The sequence below is a fragment of the Thalia democratica genome, unplaced genomic scaffold (assembly GCF_965202585.1).
Source record: "Thalia democratica unplaced genomic scaffold, ktThaDemo2.hap1.1 HAP1_SCAFFOLD_1428, whole genome shotgun sequence".
Taxonomy (NCBI): domain Eukaryota; kingdom Metazoa; phylum Chordata; class Thaliacea; order Salpida; family Salpidae; genus Thalia; species Thalia democratica.
Window position 1 is genome coordinate 1,316 of NW_028140291.1, and position 20,769 is coordinate 22,084.

The 20,769-nt window shown below is 24.8% G+C and overlaps 1 protein-coding gene across 1 annotated transcript; it reads right to left on the reverse strand.

The window, feature by feature from the left end:
- Positions 1-453: 453 nt before the first annotated feature.
- LOC145848449 (uncharacterized) lies at positions 454-15,707 on the reverse strand (the record flags this gene model as incomplete). Its single annotated transcript, XM_082953908.1, has 15 exons — positions 15,636-15,707; positions 14,856-14,999; positions 13,989-14,070; positions 12,771-12,982; positions 11,521-11,673; positions 11,276-11,428; positions 9,386-9,433; positions 9,042-9,098; positions 6,585-6,676; positions 6,343-6,448; positions 6,090-6,227; positions 3,992-4,090; positions 2,911-2,968; positions 2,096-2,196; positions 454-667 (listed from the first exon to the last, which is right to left on the reverse strand). Coding segments are annotated over exons 1-15 (1,729 nt in total), but the record flags the coding sequence as incomplete, so codon positions are not given.
- Between the last annotated feature and the right edge of the window lie 5,062 nt (positions 15,708-20,769).

Sequence of the window (20,769 nt, forward strand, 5' to 3'; positions counted from 1 at the left end):
TAAAAAAGGTGCAATGAAGTACTTTAAATTAAAAAAAAAACTTAGAATAAAAAAATAATTATGAGCTGAGAACTTAATGTTTTAATATTTTTAGTAGTTATTGCTCATAAAAGTCATTTAATGTAAAAGATATACTACTTTTTTACTTTTTATTGTAAGCAAATGAGGTAAATAGTGGTCAAATTGAAGTTATTAGGATATTATTTGAGTAATTCGATGTTTTTTCTGTTTAAAGTTTGATTCAAAATATATAACATTTTACTTCAAGCAATTTTATATAGTGTTCATCCAATTTATTCTAAAATTAATCCCATTCAAATTTTTAGAACTTTGTGATAATTAATTTACAACGCAGATGTTGTGTATATTGTATATTATTTGCAGAAAATATATTACAGAAAAAGTGTGTAAAACTCAAACTATAAAAAAAACACATATTACCAGATAACAAACCAGTTTTAGGAGCTCCAAATGTTATACCTCCTCCGGCAGGCGCACCAAACGAAAACGCTGATTCAGGAAGCTTTTTGTCTTGCTTGGGTGCAGGCTTGCAACCCGGTTGCGGTTCACTGCAGCAAACGCAGCTGAGAGCGGACACGTCGTTTGACACCATGCAAATTGGACAGTTCCATTTGGCTGCTGCTTTCGGTTTACTTGCAGCTGCCACCTAGTTTTTTTTTTAATATTTTTTTTTAACGAACGCATGCTTTAAATGTTTAAATATTTTTGTTTCTAAATCTGAAACTCAACGTTTCAGCTCAATTATTTAAAATATTTTTTTTTAATTTTGTTTAAAAGTTTAGTTTTAGTTTTTTTAAGTTTTATAAGATCATTCTTTCAAACAATATAAATAAGACTCATTTTTCAGAACAAAATATATTTCATGCTTCTTTCGTCAGTTGTATACTAAGCGATAAAAATAAAGTTTTAAATCTAACTTATATAGTGGAAATGCAATCAACGTAATTAATAAGACGCCTTATGTCAATAAGAACTCAGGAGTTTTAGAAAGAGAGATTTGTAAATTAGTAAGTAGGACGTATCATTCGGCCAAGCCGATTGTTATTTTTATATCGAAACCAATGTTGAGACCTGGAGAAAAAGATCCGATAGCAGAATTTAAACAAAGTATGGTAGTTTACCAGTTTAACTGCTTCTGTGAAGCTAGTTATGTCGGATGGACCTCAAGACAATTTGGCAAAAGAATAAAAGAACATATTCCAAAAAGTATTGATGAATTTTGTAAGAGTAATGAGAAAACTAAATTTATTAGAGTAATAAATGCTTCAAAAAGATCTGCTATTTCTGAACACTTAGTAAATAACCTTGATTGTGCTAGTAATTATAATTTAAAAAGATTTAAATTGTTTTCACATTTCGGATTTAATTAAACTTGAGGCTATTTGTATTTTGTTAAGAAAACCTAAGTTGTGTAAACATAAAGATTTGATTATAATGTTTCGTTGTTTTCTTAAATTATTTTATAAGTTGTTGTCTTGTTTTATTATTTTTTAGTTGCATTGTAATTAGAAGTACTTATGTATTGTTAATTACTCTTTGCTTTATTGTTATTAATTACGTTGATTGCATTTCCACTATATAAGTTAGATTTAAAACTTATTTTTATCGCTTAGTATACAACTGACGAAAGAAGCATGAAATATATTTTGTTCTGGAAAATTGAGTCTTATTTATATTGTTTGAAAGAATTCATTTTAATGTCAAACAATGTTTAATTATAAGATCATTGTCGTTAAATGACTTAGGTTGGTAGTTGAAGTTTAAATAATACAACAATACAATTACAAAAGTAATTTTTAAACTAGTATTAACTTCTTTGAGAAAACTCAACTTTATAAGATAACAAAAACATATTAGTTTCATAAACAAAACTCTTACAATATTTGCAAAATATAAATAATACAATGCTATATGTTTATAAATTAACTACAAAGCCCAAACTTTTTACAACCTTGACGAAAGAATCTAGTTTTAAAAAATTGATTAAAATTTCAATAAATTCTGTTAAGAAAAACTACTAAGTTTGTATGTCCATTAAAACCAAAACTCGAATTATATGAAAATAATAACTCACTGGTTTTGCCTTTTTTGCTTCAACTAGATTACTTTCTACCTCACTTACTGACGATGGCAGGCCAAATGAGGACCTTTTGAGTTTCGTTGGCTTTTCTGCTTCTGTTCAAAATATTTACAATATTCTAACTTACAAAATGAAGTATGGTTTTCTAGCTCAAAAAGTTTAAGGTTCTTCTATATGTTTTTTCCAACATATTTTTTGCCTTTATTTTATTTAGTAATTTTCATAAAAAGTTTTTTTTTAATTTATTAAGTTGATTATTTAAAACTTTGAATCTGAAAATTGTTATGAAGTAGATAACTCAAGCCTCAAAAACTATTTCCTAAACCAATAAAAATATATGAAACAAAATGTACATAATGTCAGAAAACAAATAGTTAGACCATGTTTTAACTATTACATTAATTTAATTAAAAATATTTAACACAAAACAAACAGCTCCCTTTTTTCGCAAAGCTAAAAATTTTAACACTTAGTAATAACTCCAGCTTCACAACTTAACTAAAAAAGTATTATCTAAACATCATGTGTATTTGGTCTCAAGGAAAATAGTTATAATTTTTTTTTCAACTTAACAATTTTATTAAAAAACGCCTAAACAATTTAAATTTATAAAAGATTTATAGAGCGTCTAAAAAATACCAAATACTTCCAGATTTTAATGACAGTTTAGCAATTATGATGTTAAGATAAGCTAATTAAAGTTAAAGGAACATAAAAGTGTTTATATAATTTTTAATCAGACTTAAACTTTAAATTAATTACTTACAAGTTAGGGAAAAAAAATTAAATTAAATGGAATACAAAGTTACCTGGTTCTTTAGTTTCAGTATCCATAGGTTTAGTTGGATCCGAAAATGTAAACTCCAACTGTAAATTTTAAAAATTTAACATATAGCCTTAAAAAAGGTAATCTGATAAATTTTTTGATCATCTTATACATCTTATTGAAGAATTTTGTTAATTTTATAACATTTTAACGACACAGCGGAGTACAACATTTTTTTTAATTTGGCTCTTTTTTTAAAGCTTAAGAGTATATACTATATGACACTTTTTCTAGAACAAAAAATAATAATTAACTTTTGAGATATAACAAGTTTGGTAAAAAAAATCCAATACAACCATATGGAAGCAAAAATTTTCAAGACCAATTTCCTCGGAATTTTGAAAAATTTACTAAAAATCTATCTTCTTCTTCATTTTTAGAGCAATTTAATTCAAACTTTTAGTAAAGGTACTTTTCAATACTACAAACTACTTGTAGGAAGCTGAACTATTGAAAAAAAAATATATATAAAAGTTTATGACGAAAATAAAATTTGTTAATACTTTACAATTTTTTTTTTTTAATCTGTTTTTTAGAAGTTGTTTAAAATTTATTTATCAAAGATTACTCTTAGAAAGTTCCAAAATAATTGCTCTAAAACTGAAGGATGAGATCCACTTTTTGTGAAATAGTCTTTTTTGCCCTTTTAGTTTCCGCCTCCCTTAAAAAACCTATTGAACATTCACTCTAATTTTGATCGCTTATATCTCATAAGTTACTTTGAATTTTTTAAGCGATAAAAAGTAATAAGTAACTTATCTAACTATGTGAAAATATAACTAAATTTGAAAACAAAGTGTTTTAAACCCATGTGCCCTTAAATTGTGCTATTAATATGTATGATTTAGTTTTGTAATTATAAAACATAAACTAGTTACTTTTAATTGTTTGACTAAGAAAAACAGACAGCAAACAATTCAAATAAACTCAAACTTAATCAAATACATTTAAGTATTTTTTTAATCAAACACTAAAATACAAAGTGAAGTTACACTTAATAGAGTTTGCACAAACTAATTTATAACAACAATAAATATAAACGTTAACTCTGTACGCTCACTTACTTTAGTTGATTTGGTGTTGTCTTCATCTTTTACAAGACTTTTAGTAGTGACAGCAGGAGATGCAAAACTGAACGCTATCGTCGTTTTTTTATCGTCGTTCTGTTTAAATTATTATTTTTATTAAAATTTTTGTGAGGAAATTTAAAAACATTGAAGATTTTTTTTTTAAGTTTTAAAAAGAATATTTGTTGCAGTTTAAAAACTAATTTTTAAATTTTTTTATTGATTATAGTTTTAAAATCAACACTAGTTTTTCGAATCTTGCACAATAGAATCACTTTTAAGTCATAAATTGTACAAATATCCGGTGAATTTTTTTTTTCTTGTTTTAAATGAAAATTACAAAGCTTTAATAGTAATTAAACTAATATAATACTTTAATTTCTAATCTCAACTATATTAATAACCAAATACAATTATAAACTTAAAACTTATGTTGAAATTGTTATATGCTACAGAATACTTTTTTAATTAAAAATACGTAGTATTAAAAATAAGTTATCTTTAAGCGCATAGGGGGTCCACCAAGATTTTTACAAGTTGATCTTATTTTGTTGGTAGAGTTTAATCTGAGCAATCAGACTTTTTTATTACTTAACAAATTTCAAAGTATATTTTGAGGTATAACCGATCAAATTCGGTGACCTCAATAGGTTCCTAATAAAAGGCGCAAACCAAAAGCGTGAAAAAAAGACTATTTTACTAAAAATCTATTTTCTCCTCACTTATTAAGTAATTTTCTTCAACTTTTTACAGTAAGTCTATTACTAGTATTTAAATCTATTTAAGGCAGATTTTTTTTTAATTTGGAAAAATAAAAATTTTATTAAAAAAAGAACTTTTTTGTTTTTTATCACATAAATAAGGTTTTTTAATATCTTTAAAATTGTAACATTAAAAGTTGTTTAAATTATAAAAGGAAAGTTTTCTGGAAATTTGAGGTCTCTAGCTTGAAAAATGAAAGAGAAGATAAATTTTTAGTGAGAATTTTAATTTCCGAGAAAACTGACCCTGAAAATTTTGCGCTCCATACATTTGTATTGGAAACTTTTAACAAAAACGTCTATATCTCAAAAACTAATTAATTCTTTTTTATTATATATAAACTGGCTTATAGTTTATACTTTAAGCTTTTATATAAAAGCCTAATTTATTTTTTGTAAAAAAAATTTTGACCACCTCCTATGCCCTTAATCTATAAAAAATAAAACAAAATACTATATTTTCATTGGACAGCTGACTGTTTTAATAAAGTCAGCTGACTGTTTTAATAAAGTCAAGTTGAAAGCTAATGAGTCACATAGTCAGCTGTGTAGTATTTACTAAAATATAGTATATATAAACTAACACAACTTTTACACACGGGAAACGTATAAAACGTGTTTTTAAGTTTTTTTATTTATAAGAATAATACTTCTAAAGAGTAAAAACAAAACTAAGTACACTATTTTGAATATTATAAATACAGGGTTCACTTTTAAATTTTAAAGTGTATCAAAGTTGTATTGAAAGTTATTACATTAAACCGGAACATTCTACTTTTAAACTAAAAAAGTAAAATTATAATAACTAAATAAGTAGAATATATCTTCAAAATTCTAAAATTATGAATGTATTTTACAAAAGTTGAACAATGTCAATGTTTTAAATTAAAACTGTTTAGCTCTGAAGTTTTTAGTGAAGTATAAAAAAATGTAGAAAAAAAGATTTGTTATTAATAATTTGGTTTGTTATTCAAAAGGCATATTAAATACTTAACAAATGAAAATTTTCAATAATAACACCAGTATTTTTTGTTTGCATCACGCATAGTTGCCATAACTTATAGCTTTTTGTCTGACTGAGAATGTAGTTTACAATAGGCCAATCAAAAAGCTATAATTTATGGGTACTATTGAATTAAGCATCACAGTTTTAATTCTAAAAAGTATAATAAAAAGAGTAAAATAGAAATATAAAGTACACTATCATCAAAAAACGAATCTTACAGTATAAGAACAATGAAAATAAATGATTATAATTAGTATTTTAGAATAAAGTTTTTTTTAAGTACAACGTTTAACTTTTAACATTTATTTTAATGAACTTTATAATGTACCTTAACGGGACTGGTTGCTGGACTCTCAATAATTTTCTCAATATTTTTTGAGCTGCTTGGTTTCACAGCTGGTGTAGAGTGCACAAGTTTGAAATCCATTGCTGGCAAACCCTCTACTTTTTTAGGTAAGTCTTCAAACTGTCAATTTTTATTTTTATTAGAAGATCGAATTTTTACTGTCTTGTTGTGGTAGTTTCCTTTTGTCATAAACAACACAAAGTGATAAATTTTAATAAAATAATATAAAAGTTACCTTATTTGTAGTGATAGGAGTTGATTTTACAGTAGATGCGTGACTTCTATGATGCGCACTTTTTATTTTTCCACCTCCAGGAGGAGACTTTGACGTAATTGGTGGCCTGTTTAGTATTTTTAAGTTTATAATATTATTAAAATTGTATAAGTTAAAAATGAACGTAATCGCTTAAATAATAAAATTTTGAATTAAACTAATTTTGAATTGTTATTTAAAGCTCAAATAAAAAAGTCCCATACATTGAAGAAATTGAGTTATTCATGGGTTGGGGAATATGAACTGTTTTGGCGGGAGTGGGAACCATGGGACTGCTTCTCACTGGTGGTTTGCTCTGAAATAGTGGAATATGTAATAAACCAAACTATTTACTTTAATTGATAACTAAAATATGATAGAATTAATATCAGACTTGATAAAAAGATAAACGTATGCATAAATTTTAGTGAAACTAAGTTTATTGCAGCATTAAAAAAACACTACATATTAAGCTAGTAAAATTGGGTAGGTGTCTAAATTGCGAGAGCATACAAAATTGCACGAGGGGACAAAATTGCACGAAAACACAAAATTGCACGAAGATACTTTTGCACGAAGACTAATTTGCACGAGAGCACAAAATTGCACGAAGATAAAATTGCACGCAGACAAAATTGCACGAAGGCTCACTTTTGCACGAAGACACTTTTGCACGAGAGTATATTTTTGCACGAGCAGACAATTTTGCACGCAGACACTTTTGCACGAAGGGTCATTTTTGCACGAGTGACAACTTAGCACGGAGGGTCAATTTTGCACGGGTTTTGTTTCCTTCCCAGGGACGGGTCAAAATTGCGCGTAGACATTTTTGCACGAGGGGACAAAATTGCACGAGAAGACTCTTTTGCACGAAATTTTTTAATATTATTTAAAAAATAAAAAAATCAGAATTAAAAAATTTATAACTTAAAAATAAAAAATACGAAACAAAATTACATATTATTCAAAAAAATTAAAAAATCTGAATTATAAAATTAAATAACTAAATAACGAAAAACTAAGAAAAAAATATTAAGTAAAAAATAAAAAATAAAATAGTGAAAGATTTAAGTAAATAAAAAAATATATATATAACTTTTAAGTAAAAAAAAAATATTTTCAAGTAAAAAAAAATTAAATGTTAATTAGATTTTTTTAAATAATAAAAAAAGTTAGAATATAAAAAATCAACTAACTTAATAATAAATAAGTTATTTAAAATCAAAAAAAATTTAAGATTTACAAAAATTAAAAATTAAATAATAAACACATTAAATAAAAGTCCAAAACAAAAGTTAATAAAATTAATATAAAAAGTCAAATTAAATGAAATAAATAACTAAATAAATTTAAATGAAGTAATAATAAATTTAAAAGTCTAAATGAACAATTTAAATAATAAACAAAAATCTATCAAAAAAATTTATATGAATAAAAATAAAAACTAGATTATAAAATTAGATTCTAACCGTTATTAAAATATAATTACCAAAAAAAGAGTTTTGTTTAAACTATTATTTTTTGTTAAAAATAGAAATTAACTAATTGTAGCTGTTGTATTATTTGTTTGTTTCATTTAAGTCAAAAGCTTATATTTCCTTTTTCTTCTAAAAATGTAAAAATAAAATTGCTTCTGACAGTGCTTTTTCGCAAGTCTTGGTTAGATAAAGAGAAAATACAGAGCAGGAGAAACTTAAGAGCTAATTAGACTAAAACGCGTGCAAATACTGATGCAACTAAGATAAAGTTTAGAAAAATATAAAATAATGATATATAAATTAGGTTTAAAACTTTTATATAAAACAAAAAAATACAATATTAAGTATAATTTATGGAAGTATAAAGCCGTAACAGAACTTTTGTACAATGCACAATAAAAATTTCAAAAGACGGATTTTCTCTTTTCTAAATTTATTTAACTGTTTCACTATTTCGCATGCTCGTTTTTTCTGTACAAAAGTATCTTCGTGCAATTTTGTCCCCTCGTGCAATTTTGTACACTCGCGCAATTTTAACACCTACCCATGTAAAATTTTATTTATTTATTTTTTTTTTAATCTTGTTTTATTTCATATTTAAGTTTAGTATAATTATAATATAATTTATGTTTACATCAATACATGTCTATTTTTAAATAAGGATTATTTTAAGTATGATAAAATTCTAGTTTTATTTTTATTAAAATAAAACTTTAATTTATAATAGTTTTTAAACACATTAATTTAGTTTCAATTAAAAAAAGGTTATACATATTTAATAAATTATTTAAAATTAATTTAAACCTGGTTAAATTAGAATGAACTACACTAGCACATGCTTATTATTATTTTTTTTATAAACATAAAAGTTTTATTATATTTTTTGTTTAGTTATTTTAAGTTGATATTTTTTGTGCAAAATTGACCCTCCGTGCAAAACTGTCTGTCGTGCAAAATTGACCTTCCGTGCAAAATTGTAACTCGTGCAAAATCGACCTTCCGTGCAAAATAGTCTTCGTGCAATTTTGTCCCCTCGTGCAATTTTGTGCCCGCGTGCAAATTAGTCTTCGTGCAAAAGTATCTTCGTGCAATTTTGTACACTCGTGCAATTTTGTTCTCGTGCAATTTAGTCCCCGCGTGCAATTTAGTAACCTCGTGCACTTTTGTCTTCGCGCAATTTAGACCCGTTCCCAGTAAAATTACCTGTTTAGCTCTTACAATTGAATGGTTAGGCAAATGACGTTTTCTTATACTTCTATTCTGTACAACAAATTGTTATTTAACTTGTATCTAATTTAAGAAACATACAAATTTTAAAACTTTTCCTTCTCAATATATATAAAAGCCTAGTTAAAAATAAAATTATTTTAAAAGATATTAAATTTTTTTTAATCTAGTTGCAAAATTTAACTAAAAACTGATAACGATAGTCTTTTAATGATGTTTGTAGTATATACATTTTGTCTAATAATAAATCAATTAAAAACAAGTACGTTTTGTTTATTCTGTTTTATCAAAAAAAAAATTATCAAAAAATCAAAACTTACTGCATAAGGCGTAGATTTTCTGTCTGAGATAGGTATACGCTTGACATCCTGAAATAACAACATATTTAATTCAGATAATTATTGATAATAGCAGGGTCGCCACTCTTTGAGTCATTAAAACTACCCTGATTTTTTTACAAAAAAAAAACAAAACTATCCTGAGTCGATTAAGTTTTAAAAATTAATCCTGAATTATCCTGATATATTCAGAGACTTTTTTTTAATTCAAAATATGCTAAATTATGCATGCTTTTAATAAATTCTTGTGTAGCTATCATTTTCTTAAAACTAAAAGTTTCTTTTTTATTTAAATCATTCAAGCAAAATTTCAAATTTTCGTAATTATTACAAGCACAAAATTAGTTAAGTTTTCAGTAGTCAAATCACAATAATAATTAACTTGATTAAAATGCATCTTAACTTAAGCTCACTTATTACCATTAACTACATTTTTATTTAAGCAATGTTTAGTTTGACAATTGACTAGAAGAAAAAATAAAGCTACATACAGCTTTTATTATTATTATTATTATTGTTGTTATATTAATTTTAAAACTTAATTAAAATTTAAACTTTACCTTAAGCTCAATCTTAATATTAAAATTTATTTTTTTTAGTTTTTTAAGTCAATATTTTGAGTATAAATTTGTTTTTATTTTAATTTAATTGTTTAAATGCTATTTTCCATGACTGTCACATATCTTTTTAGATTTATTTAAGCACTGACGAGGTCTTTGACCGAAACTTAGTTTGTAAAATAAATTATTGAAAGAATAAATTCACACGCTAAATTATCTTGAATATTTAAGTGTGTAGCAACCCTGCTACAGTCATTAAAAACATAGTACCCATTAACTTTATAAAATATATATTCTTCTAAGTTAAAAAAAAATCATAAGTATGTCATACAAAAAAATGTTTATACTAACTTTTATGATACCCATGTATTAAAATGTATTATTTAAGATTTGTTTACTATTTTAACACTTAGCTTCATGATTTTTTGTTTAACAGATTTTTTTAAAGTAACACAATAAACAAATATATTGCTTTTCTATTTAATATTATAGTAAGTAACGCTAGATAAATTCATATATTTGCTTTAAAAATTTAATTTACAAAACAGTTAGAAATAAATATTAGATAACAAAAGAAAACAATACAATTATTATTTTTAAGGACAGAACTGGAGTAAAACTCAGGGTTGCCACTCTTTGGGTCAAAAAATCTTCCTTGAGTGACCAGAAACTTCCCTGAGTAACCTTAAACTTCCCTGAGTTTCCCGATTTTTTTCAAATCCTTAAAAATTGTATTATTTATTAAAAAATTACAATTACAATGTTAATTCTAAGAATATTGAAGAACTAGCCACAAGGCTAAAAATTTTCTAAATAAGCACTTAAAAACAAATAAGATTAACTTTTTTGAACAAAATATTGATACTTGATTAACTAAATCTCATTCTGGAGCTAGAACAAATTTTCCCTGAGATTTTTTTAAAAATCTTAAAATTTCCCTGAATTTTTTTTTTAACCAAAACTGCCGTGAGTTTCCCTGAGTCTCCCTGAGTCTTCCAGAGTTTCCCTGAGTTTCCCTGAGTTTCCCTGAGTTTCCCTGAGTTTCCTTGAGTTTCCCTGAGTTTCCCTGAGTTTCCCTGAGTTTCCCTGAGTTTCCCTGAGTTTCCCTGAGTTCCCTGAGTGTGTGACAACCCTGAAAACTGTATTAAAAACTAATAAATAAAATAAAAGTTTTGAAATTACAATTTAATTAGACATTCAATTTAACACTCTACCTCCACGAATTATCCCTTAATATTGTTAAAAAAATTGAAAATAATAGTTTCAACTACAAAAAATATTATCTATCAGTTACAATGTAAAAAATACTTACATTTATTGGTGTGGTAATTTGTCTCATAGCTTCCAAAATTTTAGTGGCAGTAGAGCTTAATGGTGTTGTCGTTGTTGTTTCATGAGACTCAGCAAACGAAACCTTCCTCTTTTTGCTGGGAGTAACCACAACCTTCTGTACCCTTGGAAACTTCTAAACACAAAAAAATGGGATTGTTTTGTATACTCATATAAATAGTAGAAAAACCAGCACTTAATTGAAAATATCATAAATTAAAAACATACGGCATATCTGCTAGAGGTGTTAAATGATGTATCAAAAAGATTGTTCATCGATGAGTTAGCGCCCATGTATCTGGTTGCTCCAGGATAGTACAAACTGTTGTTACTCTCCTGAGTGATTGAAGAGTTAACTCTGCTTGGGGAGCGTAGTGAACCCTGAATCAATTTATTTTCAACAATTAACTTTTTTTTACGGTTGAAATAACTTAAATACTAATATTATATTTAATGAATATTAAACTGACTTAGGAAATTATCTGTCGAGAAAAAAAGCAAAACAAACAACAAGCTTGGTTAACTTATAATAACAACATCATTTATACATTTCGAATTATAACATTAAAATCATTAATAACTACTAAGTTTTAAAAATAATTCATCAGTTGTAAAATAACGAAATGCAAATTTATTTATCAAGAAACTTGAATAAAAGTAAGAAAATAAAGGGCTTTAAATAAATTATAAAATAATATTATTTACTCTAATAACTGTGTTAACCACATATACATAAATATTTTCAATAAAACTTGTTAAAATAAGACTAAAATAAGATTTTAAGATACTAAAACAAAAATTCAAAACTAAAAGTCTAGTATCAATTCCAACAACAGACTTTCAGATAAGTATATTTAAAGATATCATTTTAATATCAATTGTAATTAAATCGTTTATACATTTTAAATAAAGAGTCAAAAAAAAATTTTTACTAAAACTTAAAGCAAACTATTAAACTAAAATTCAAAAATAATTTTAAGTTTGTTGTCACTTAAATTAAAATGTATCTACTATTTACTTTGATTTTCAAAGACTTCCATTTAACAACATTAATAAATGGATATTTTTTAAAGCATTTTTACTAAAAACTTTTTCAGAAACTTGAGTTAATAAGAAACTAAAATATTTAAAACCACTTTTCAAGAAATTACTATCAATATAAAGCTTGTAATTACTCAGACAAAATATAAATTAATAATTTTAATAGTTAAAAAAAACTTGAACATTGTTTTATTAATAAAAAGCTATATAGAATGTAACTTAATATTTGGTTACTTAATTTTACATTATAAAAAACTACTACACAGTGTGTTATTCAAAATTGTACATTTAAATATTTCCTTTTACTTTTATTTTGTAAGAAAAACTCTTGTTATCCTTTAATAAAATTATATATAAGTAGTCATGATTTGAAGTACTATTGTATTTCTAAATAATTAAAACGTACTATAATTATTTGTACGAAATAAAGTGCTAACATTCATTGAACTTCTACTTAATGCTGCAGACATAGGATCAAATTGGGGCGAATAAAGCTTTTTAAAACTGGGTCTCTGTGAGTAATCAACTTCTTTGTTTTTCCACAATTGTTTCACCAGCGAATTTTGCTCAACATTTGATGGAGTTGCCTTGTCTGTTTGAGGCTTTTCAACATGAGACAATGAAAATTTTGGCACTGCCTTTGTTTTTTCTATTTAAAAAATGTTTGCTTTTTTATCAGACAAAAGCAAGTTATAGATGATTATTATGTACAAATATTACTTTTTATATCATTCAAAAATACTATAAAATATTCAACAGTTTCAACAGAATAATTAATTAATTCACATTCGTTAACTTGAAAAAGTTATTTATTATTAACTAAAGGGTTGCCAAATATTTTTGGCAAATTTTCTCCAGGTTTTTAAAAGTACTTTTTTTGGTCTATTTTTAGTTTAAAGATAAGTTTAAGGTAAGAAACTGTGTTAACTTAATTTAAATATTGAAAAGATACTGTTGAGTAACTTTTAAAGTGTTTTTTAATAAAAAACTTTTGATGATGACAAAGAATTTTAATCTAAATGATAGATTTTTGTGTCAAATCGAAATTTATTACATAACATGTTAAAATTGTTTAAAATTTCAGGTTATTTTTTTTCTCTAATTCCAGGTTTTCTAGGTTTTTTAGCCTAACATGTCAAACTCCAGGTTTTTTCAGGTTTAAGGATTTTTGGCAACCTTGTAACTATAAGCTACAATGACTGCAAAAGAGTTTTATCATTTTTATCCAAAAATACAGTTGCTAATGACTGAAAAGTTAAAACATAACCTTATTTTATTCATTTAAAATTACATGATTTTATTCTTTGCTATTTTCTAAATTAATTTTCAATAACTAAAAAGTTAAACATCTTATATAATCTTTGAAACATAAACTAACCTTTTTTTCTTGTGAAATTATATAACTATTTACTTAATTTTTTTTATTTTGTCACTCAAAGACTATATAAAATTTTCAATTTTTTTTACTAGATTTAAGTATTTATTTTTTCAAAAGATTATCATACAATTAAGTAGAAACCTAGATAATCTTAAATGATATTTTGATGCATGATGTTATAAAATATTTACTTGAAAAACTTTAGAAAAAAAATCATGAAACAGATACGAATAGTACTAAAACAAAAAAGAATGTTACAAATAAAATAAATACTTACTTTTAATGTTTTCTTCAGTGCTAATGACTATTTTACTAAGTTCATCTTTTTTATTTTCTATTTTTTGAACTTGCACAGCATCCTAGTAAAAAAATATGTTAACTAATAATATTTTAAAAACTGAAGAATATATCCCTTCATGTTAGTTCATAAAAGTTTTAGAAATATTCTTTCAGGGTTGCCAAATGAATTTTATAAATTTTCTCAAGATTTTCTGAATTTTTCCAGGTTTTTAAATGTCAATTTTTATGGTCTTATTTATTTTAAAATTGTATTTAAGGTAAAAAACTATCTTAAATAGTAAAGCAACATTGAAAAGATACTGTAAAGATACTTAATGTGTTTTTTAAAAAATTTATGATACAAAATTTTCTTTTACTTATAAGATTAATTTTTTATTTTAATCTTATTTTTTATTTAACAAAAATTCCATAACTCTTACACATAGAAGTTTTTTTTAATTCCAGGATTTTCCATGTCTTTTTTATTTGAAATTAGAGGTTTTTTTTTTTAAATTCTCCAAACTCAGGTTTTTTCAGGATTCCAGGTTTTTTGGGCAACCCTGTTATTCTCAAAACTAGTTCAAACCAGCATTAACTAAATTCTAAAGCTATAAATTCAAGTGCGTAATAAAAAACTTTTTTTGTTCATGAATTTATGTAGAAAATTAAAATACTTATACTATCAGATATAACTTAGTAAATTATTAAAGTATAAAAATTGTTGAACTTTAAGTTTAAATTTTTCATAAACTAGAAATTAGATCTTTTTAATTAAACACTCTTGGGTAGAAAAAAAGGTTTAAAATCATTAACATTAAAAAAACAAATTCTTAGAACTTTAATTTATACATAAACTAAAACTAACCTCATATACTGTATCAACTGATGCACTGTCTCCATTCTGATTACTAGTAATTCCAGCATCAATTGTATTAACTTTTTCTACTTCTGCATTTGAACTCCAAAACCAACTCTTGACAGAAGTCGCTATTCTTGTGACTAAATTAGGCTGTGAAAATAAAGATAATTTTTAAAAGGCTAAATAGTGTTAAATATTTCAATCTATATCATATTTTGGTTGTTATAGTACAGAGTACTTTTGATTAATCATTTTTATTTTATAAAATCTACTTGATTAAGTTAGTGGACAAGTTTTTGTAAAAATAGCTGAGTAGAGTGAAAAAAAACTTAGTTTATTTCAATGTTAAGCATTAATAGTTGTACTTTATATTTTATTTTTAAAATACCAAACAACTTAATATCAAAAATAAAATATTAAGCTGAAAAATGTTTGGACATAGGCTTTTTTTGAAAAAATTTAAACAGTTCACTTGTTTATTGACTTTTTTTATTATATTAAAGTTATAAAAGTTTAAAATAGTTTATGTTTCACTTAAAGGATTTCCTATATAACAGATTTGAAAACTCTCAGAGTTGAACATTTTAAGATCAAAATCAATGGCTGACATATATAGAAAAATAAATAAAACATTCACTGCAACAAAAATCTAAAAATCTAGAAAAACAAAAAGTTAATATATTAATTAACACTTAGTTTGATAGAACTACAAAAACCAGTTGTTCTTAATATTTTTTTAGCTTAATTACTAAAGGTAATTCATTTAAAATATATTTAAGCACTAACTTTTTGCTTTCTTTCATATGGTTTGCTCCTGTTGTGTTTTCTTCTGTACTTACCACCTGCTGTATTCTCCATTCCCTATGCTATTTACTTTCCTAGTTGTAATAATTTTCTAATGCTTGTATTTTAAAACTAATCTAAAATTTTAGCACATAAGTTAAACATTTTGGGACTTAATAATTGATACAAAACTACTTCAAAAACTTTAAAAACATATTTTTAATTTATTCACAACATATCTATATCTACCTAGTTTATTGATAATTGCTGTGTGATTTTATGGTTTAAATATTAAACTTTAAGTGTTAATAACCCAACTTATATTTTAATAGATTATGTTTAAAACATTTTCTAAAATAAAATAGTCTTTTACCATTGATATTTAATATTTTACTCCCTTAGATACAACTTTAAATACTTTAAAAATAATTTTATTTTTTGATATACTGAAAAACTTAAACATATCTACTATTTCGATACTGTAATTAGAATTTTTTTTTTTGATATAAACAGTTCTTTGTGTCTGATGCCTTTTAACCCTCAAGGGCATAGGGGGGTAAACACCCTTTTTTGGTTTTTGATCTTTTTTTTATATAGTTTTTACTAAGCTACAAGATGCTTTTTACAGATTTAAAAAATTCAAAATAATTTTTGAGATATAGCCGGTCAAAGTCGGGGGCAACAATAGGATCCTTATGGGAGGCACAAACTAAAACGGCAAATAACTAGAAATCACTAAAAATCTATCTCCTCCTACGTTTTTTGAGATAACTACCTCAAATTTTCAGGAAATGTTCCTTGCAGTAATTAAAAAATTCTGTTGGAACAGAGTTTTTAAAAAATAAAAAATTTATAATAAAAAAATAAAATATTTTTTTTTTGTTTATTTTTTTTAATATTCTTTTTTTTTTTTAATTCCTTCCGACAGAATTTTCTAAATATATCAAGAAACATTTCCTAAAAGTTTGAGTTAGTTATCTCAAAAAACATAGGAGAAGATATATTTTTAGTGAAATAGTCTATTTTTGCCGTTTTAGTTTGCGCCTCCCATAAGGAACCTATTGTTGGCTCCAACTTTGACCGGCTATATCTCAAAAACTATTCTGAATTTTTTAAATCGGTAAAAAGCATTTTTTAGCTTAGTAAAAACTTTATAAAATAAGATCAAAAACCAAAAAAGGGTGTTTACCCCACCCCCCCTCTATGCCCTTAAAAAAATATGAATAGTTTACAAGTGTTAATTTTCTTTTTACTTATATTAATGTTTATTGAGCGTATAAAAAAGCACCCAAAGATCTGGTGCACAAAAATACCCTTTGGTTATTGAGTCGTGCACCATTTGGATACCTTTTAAGTCTTGTCAGGACAATTTTTGTTAAATGGTATTTATAAAAAGGGGTTAAATTGACGCACACATTGAAAATGTTTCATTTTTTGACATATCAAAAAAGATTTTTACTACACTAAAAAAACTATTAAAAAATTTCTTACTTTTTTCATTTTGTTTATAAATTGCTAAGATTTCAAATGTAAAACAAATTATACAGTAATCTTCCTTTATTCTACCAACATATGTTTCTGTGTGTCAACGAATCAACACACTTCAACTGGGTTGTTAATAGGAAAGATAACGTTAATAGGATAGATAAGATTTCAAATATCTTTTTGGGAAGTGATAAAGGTTTGAAATAACTATCAAAGATAAAAACTTTTTTTAAATTCTAAATCAGTGGACATAAAAACAACTACTTACATTTTTTTTTACTTAAAGTTGATGGAACCTTAAAGAATAAGATGCTTTAAGAGTGAAAAGTTTCCTAAAATTTGAATGCTTAAATGATTGAATGAAGTTTAGTGCGCCTGAAAACATCCCATGAGAACAAAGTTTAACTTTTATGGCTTTTTCTTGATCACTAAACTACTTTCAAGTCAAATGCAATCATTTTTATTCCTTTAATTTTTAATATTTACCACTAATATTAGTAATGTAAAATAAATATAGGGTACTAATGCTTAAAATTTAGTTAGGTTATTATTTTAGATTTATTTAATCGGGTATTTATTTTAAACACTTAAAAGCAACTTGTTATGTGCCGTTATTTTTCATAGTTTAACAAACTGTGATGAAAGCAGCTGTTTATTAAGAGCTTTAAAAATTTTAAAAAGTTTCTTAATATAGAATGCGGTAAAGTATTAAAATAAGAAAAGTATACAATGAATGTTTTTTATATAAACTGCTTTAAAAAAAAAACAATAAATAGTTACTAGTGATTATTAAGATAGTAAAATACGACAATAAAACACAGTGTTTTTAAAACATATTTGAAACTTTATTTGTAACAGGGGCGTGTTTTGACTGGTTTCCTGTTTCCTGTGAAGCCCCTGAAAAAAAAGAAAAGAAAAAAGAAAAAAAGATTCTTAAAATATCACTAAAAACGTTGTTTATAGGGTTACATGACAACTCAAATTCCGACAGTTCAAATTCTTGAAAAAATATTTAAAAAACTATATCTCAAAAAGTAATAAAATTTTGAAAAAAATAAAAGTGCATATGTAGATCTTATTAAAACCTACAAGCCACTTTTTATTTTTTGCAAATAATAAATATTTTTTAAGATTTTTTAAAATTACTAAAAATAACTATATATTTTTTTTTATTTAAGCCATATCTCAAAAAACATTTAATGTTTTGCAAAAGAAAAAAATGACTTATAGATATTAATAGGACCTACATATGATTTTTTATTTCTGACAAATATACATTACATTTTTAGTTGTCCTAATTTGAATAGTCGTGCACCCGTTTATAGACTTTATTTTAGTTATTAAATAAACTTTGAATAATGAATGTTGAATTTTTTACACTAAAAGATTATAACTTCCGTAACAAAAAATACTCGTTTTCGCTCAGCTGAGATAGATTTTGAATAAAAATTTAATAGAGACGTCATAATAGGTAAAAGTTTTATTTTCTTTGCTTTTTTTTTCTCGGAAACTTTTTACTAAGATGCTCTTAGTTCCCATTATAAATTGTTACTTAGTGTAAAAAACTTTTGATTAAGTATTGTTTTTCAAATAGTAAGTACAATTTTACTTAAAAAATGTCCAATATAATAAATAAAGTTTTATTTTACTTAGTTGATTGTATATAATAATATTATTTGAAGCTTTCAAACCTTGAAAAGTTTAATTCAAAGAGTTTTCAAAATCATCTTTAGACCACTACACCAGCTGACAGTTTATTCTTTTATCATTTAATGGAATTTTTATTTAAGTTATTTTATTTTTGTTTATCTGTTGGCCACAAAGTTAATTCTTGATATTTTGAAATTTTCAAATCAGAGAGGTTTCAAAACCATTATTAGAATCCCTTCACCATCAGGCAAACATTTATTTATAATTTAAAGACATTTTAATTCAATTGTATAAGTCTAAACATTTTTTTTTAGTGAAATTTCAATTTTTATTTAAGTTGTTTTATTTTTGTATATGTGTTGGCCACAAAGTTAATTCTTGATTTATTTAAAATTTTCAATTTAGAGAGATTTCAAAACCATCATTAGAATCCTGCACCATCAGGCAAACATTTAATTATAAGTAAAAGATTTTTAATTTAATTGTATAAGTCTAAGCATTTTTTTAATGAAATTTAAATTTTTACAGATTAAATTACTTGAAAAAAATATTTCTATTATAAACGAATATATAAATGTAAAGAGTTTAAAATTTAAAAGAAAAGATTGTAAGAACTCCATCTATACTAACATTTAAATCAAAATTTGTAAGTTCATAACTTTTTTCTGGTTCTTTTAGTTTTAATTTATCTAATCTAAATACAGTATGATTAATAAAAAAATATAATTTTTTTATATTACTACTTATATGTTTATTTTTTATTTCTAAGCAGAAAAAGCATTTTAAACACTGAGTTTTTCGGCTAAATATTGCGTACTTAACTTGCAGTGCATACCTAAGAAATGCGTACTTAAGCGGCAAATTAAGACCAAAAAAAATTTGTGAGCTCCCTTAGAAAAAAGTCTAGAAACGCCCCTTATTTGTAATAAGGTAAGAGCGTTGTTGACATTTGAAAGGATTTATGTTTGTTATAGTTATAAGCAAATTGTTTATGTTTTAAACTTTAAACATATTTAATTTAGTGAAGATTTTAGACTTATTTTCTGGATCCTATGCAAAGCCTCAAAAGAAAAAAGGTTTAAAAATAAGGTTTAGATTAATTATTAAAAATGCTTTTGATTCAGATACTTTACATAGACTAATAGATTCTTACGGACTTTTAAAGTGTTCATTATCAAATCAAAGTTGATCAGAACAAAATGAAATGCGAACAGCTAGAACTCAATAAAATGCTAGTGCAATGTGCATGTAATAACTTGATATAATGCTTTAATTATAAACTAGAAAATACAATTTCACCTAAAAAATGTTTAGCGTTGTAACGCCTCTGGCTATAAATTAAATTCAGCAAAAGAGCTTTCTCTAATTAGGGGTTTTTGTATTAATTTGTTAACTTTCTAAATTGCCGCCTTAGATTTGAATTGATTAGATGTGTGAAAGCTCAATCTGAACTTCCTATGTGCTAAATTGTGAGTATTGTCATTAATCTCTTATTTTCTAGTTCTGTCTCTTAAATTGAAATTTCTAATAAAGTTAAATTGAAGTTAATTTTACTGTGGTTTGCATAAATTTGAATAACTAAACTCTGCTGTTGATAAAATTAAATTGAAGTTAATTGTACTTTTGATTTTGCATAAATTTAAATAACTAAACTTTGGTGTTAATAGATCATTATATTGAAATTATCTGTAATTTGGTTACATAAAATTGAATAAATAAGCTTTGTTGTGGATAATTAATTAAGAAGCAAGCTGCTTTTGGTGCTCTTAATAATCTCTGAAATTTACAAATCAAATTTAATTAATTTAAATATCTAAATATCTAAAATATCTAAATTTAATTAAATAACTAGTGGGCCACACCTAACTCTTGATATAGCATAATGAGTAATAGATCCAAGCCCCCAAAAAGGATAGTATGTTCTCTAAAGAGAACATACATCATACTTTAGACAAGGTCAACAACCCCGAAACTCGCTGTAGCCAGCGTAACATTGACAGAG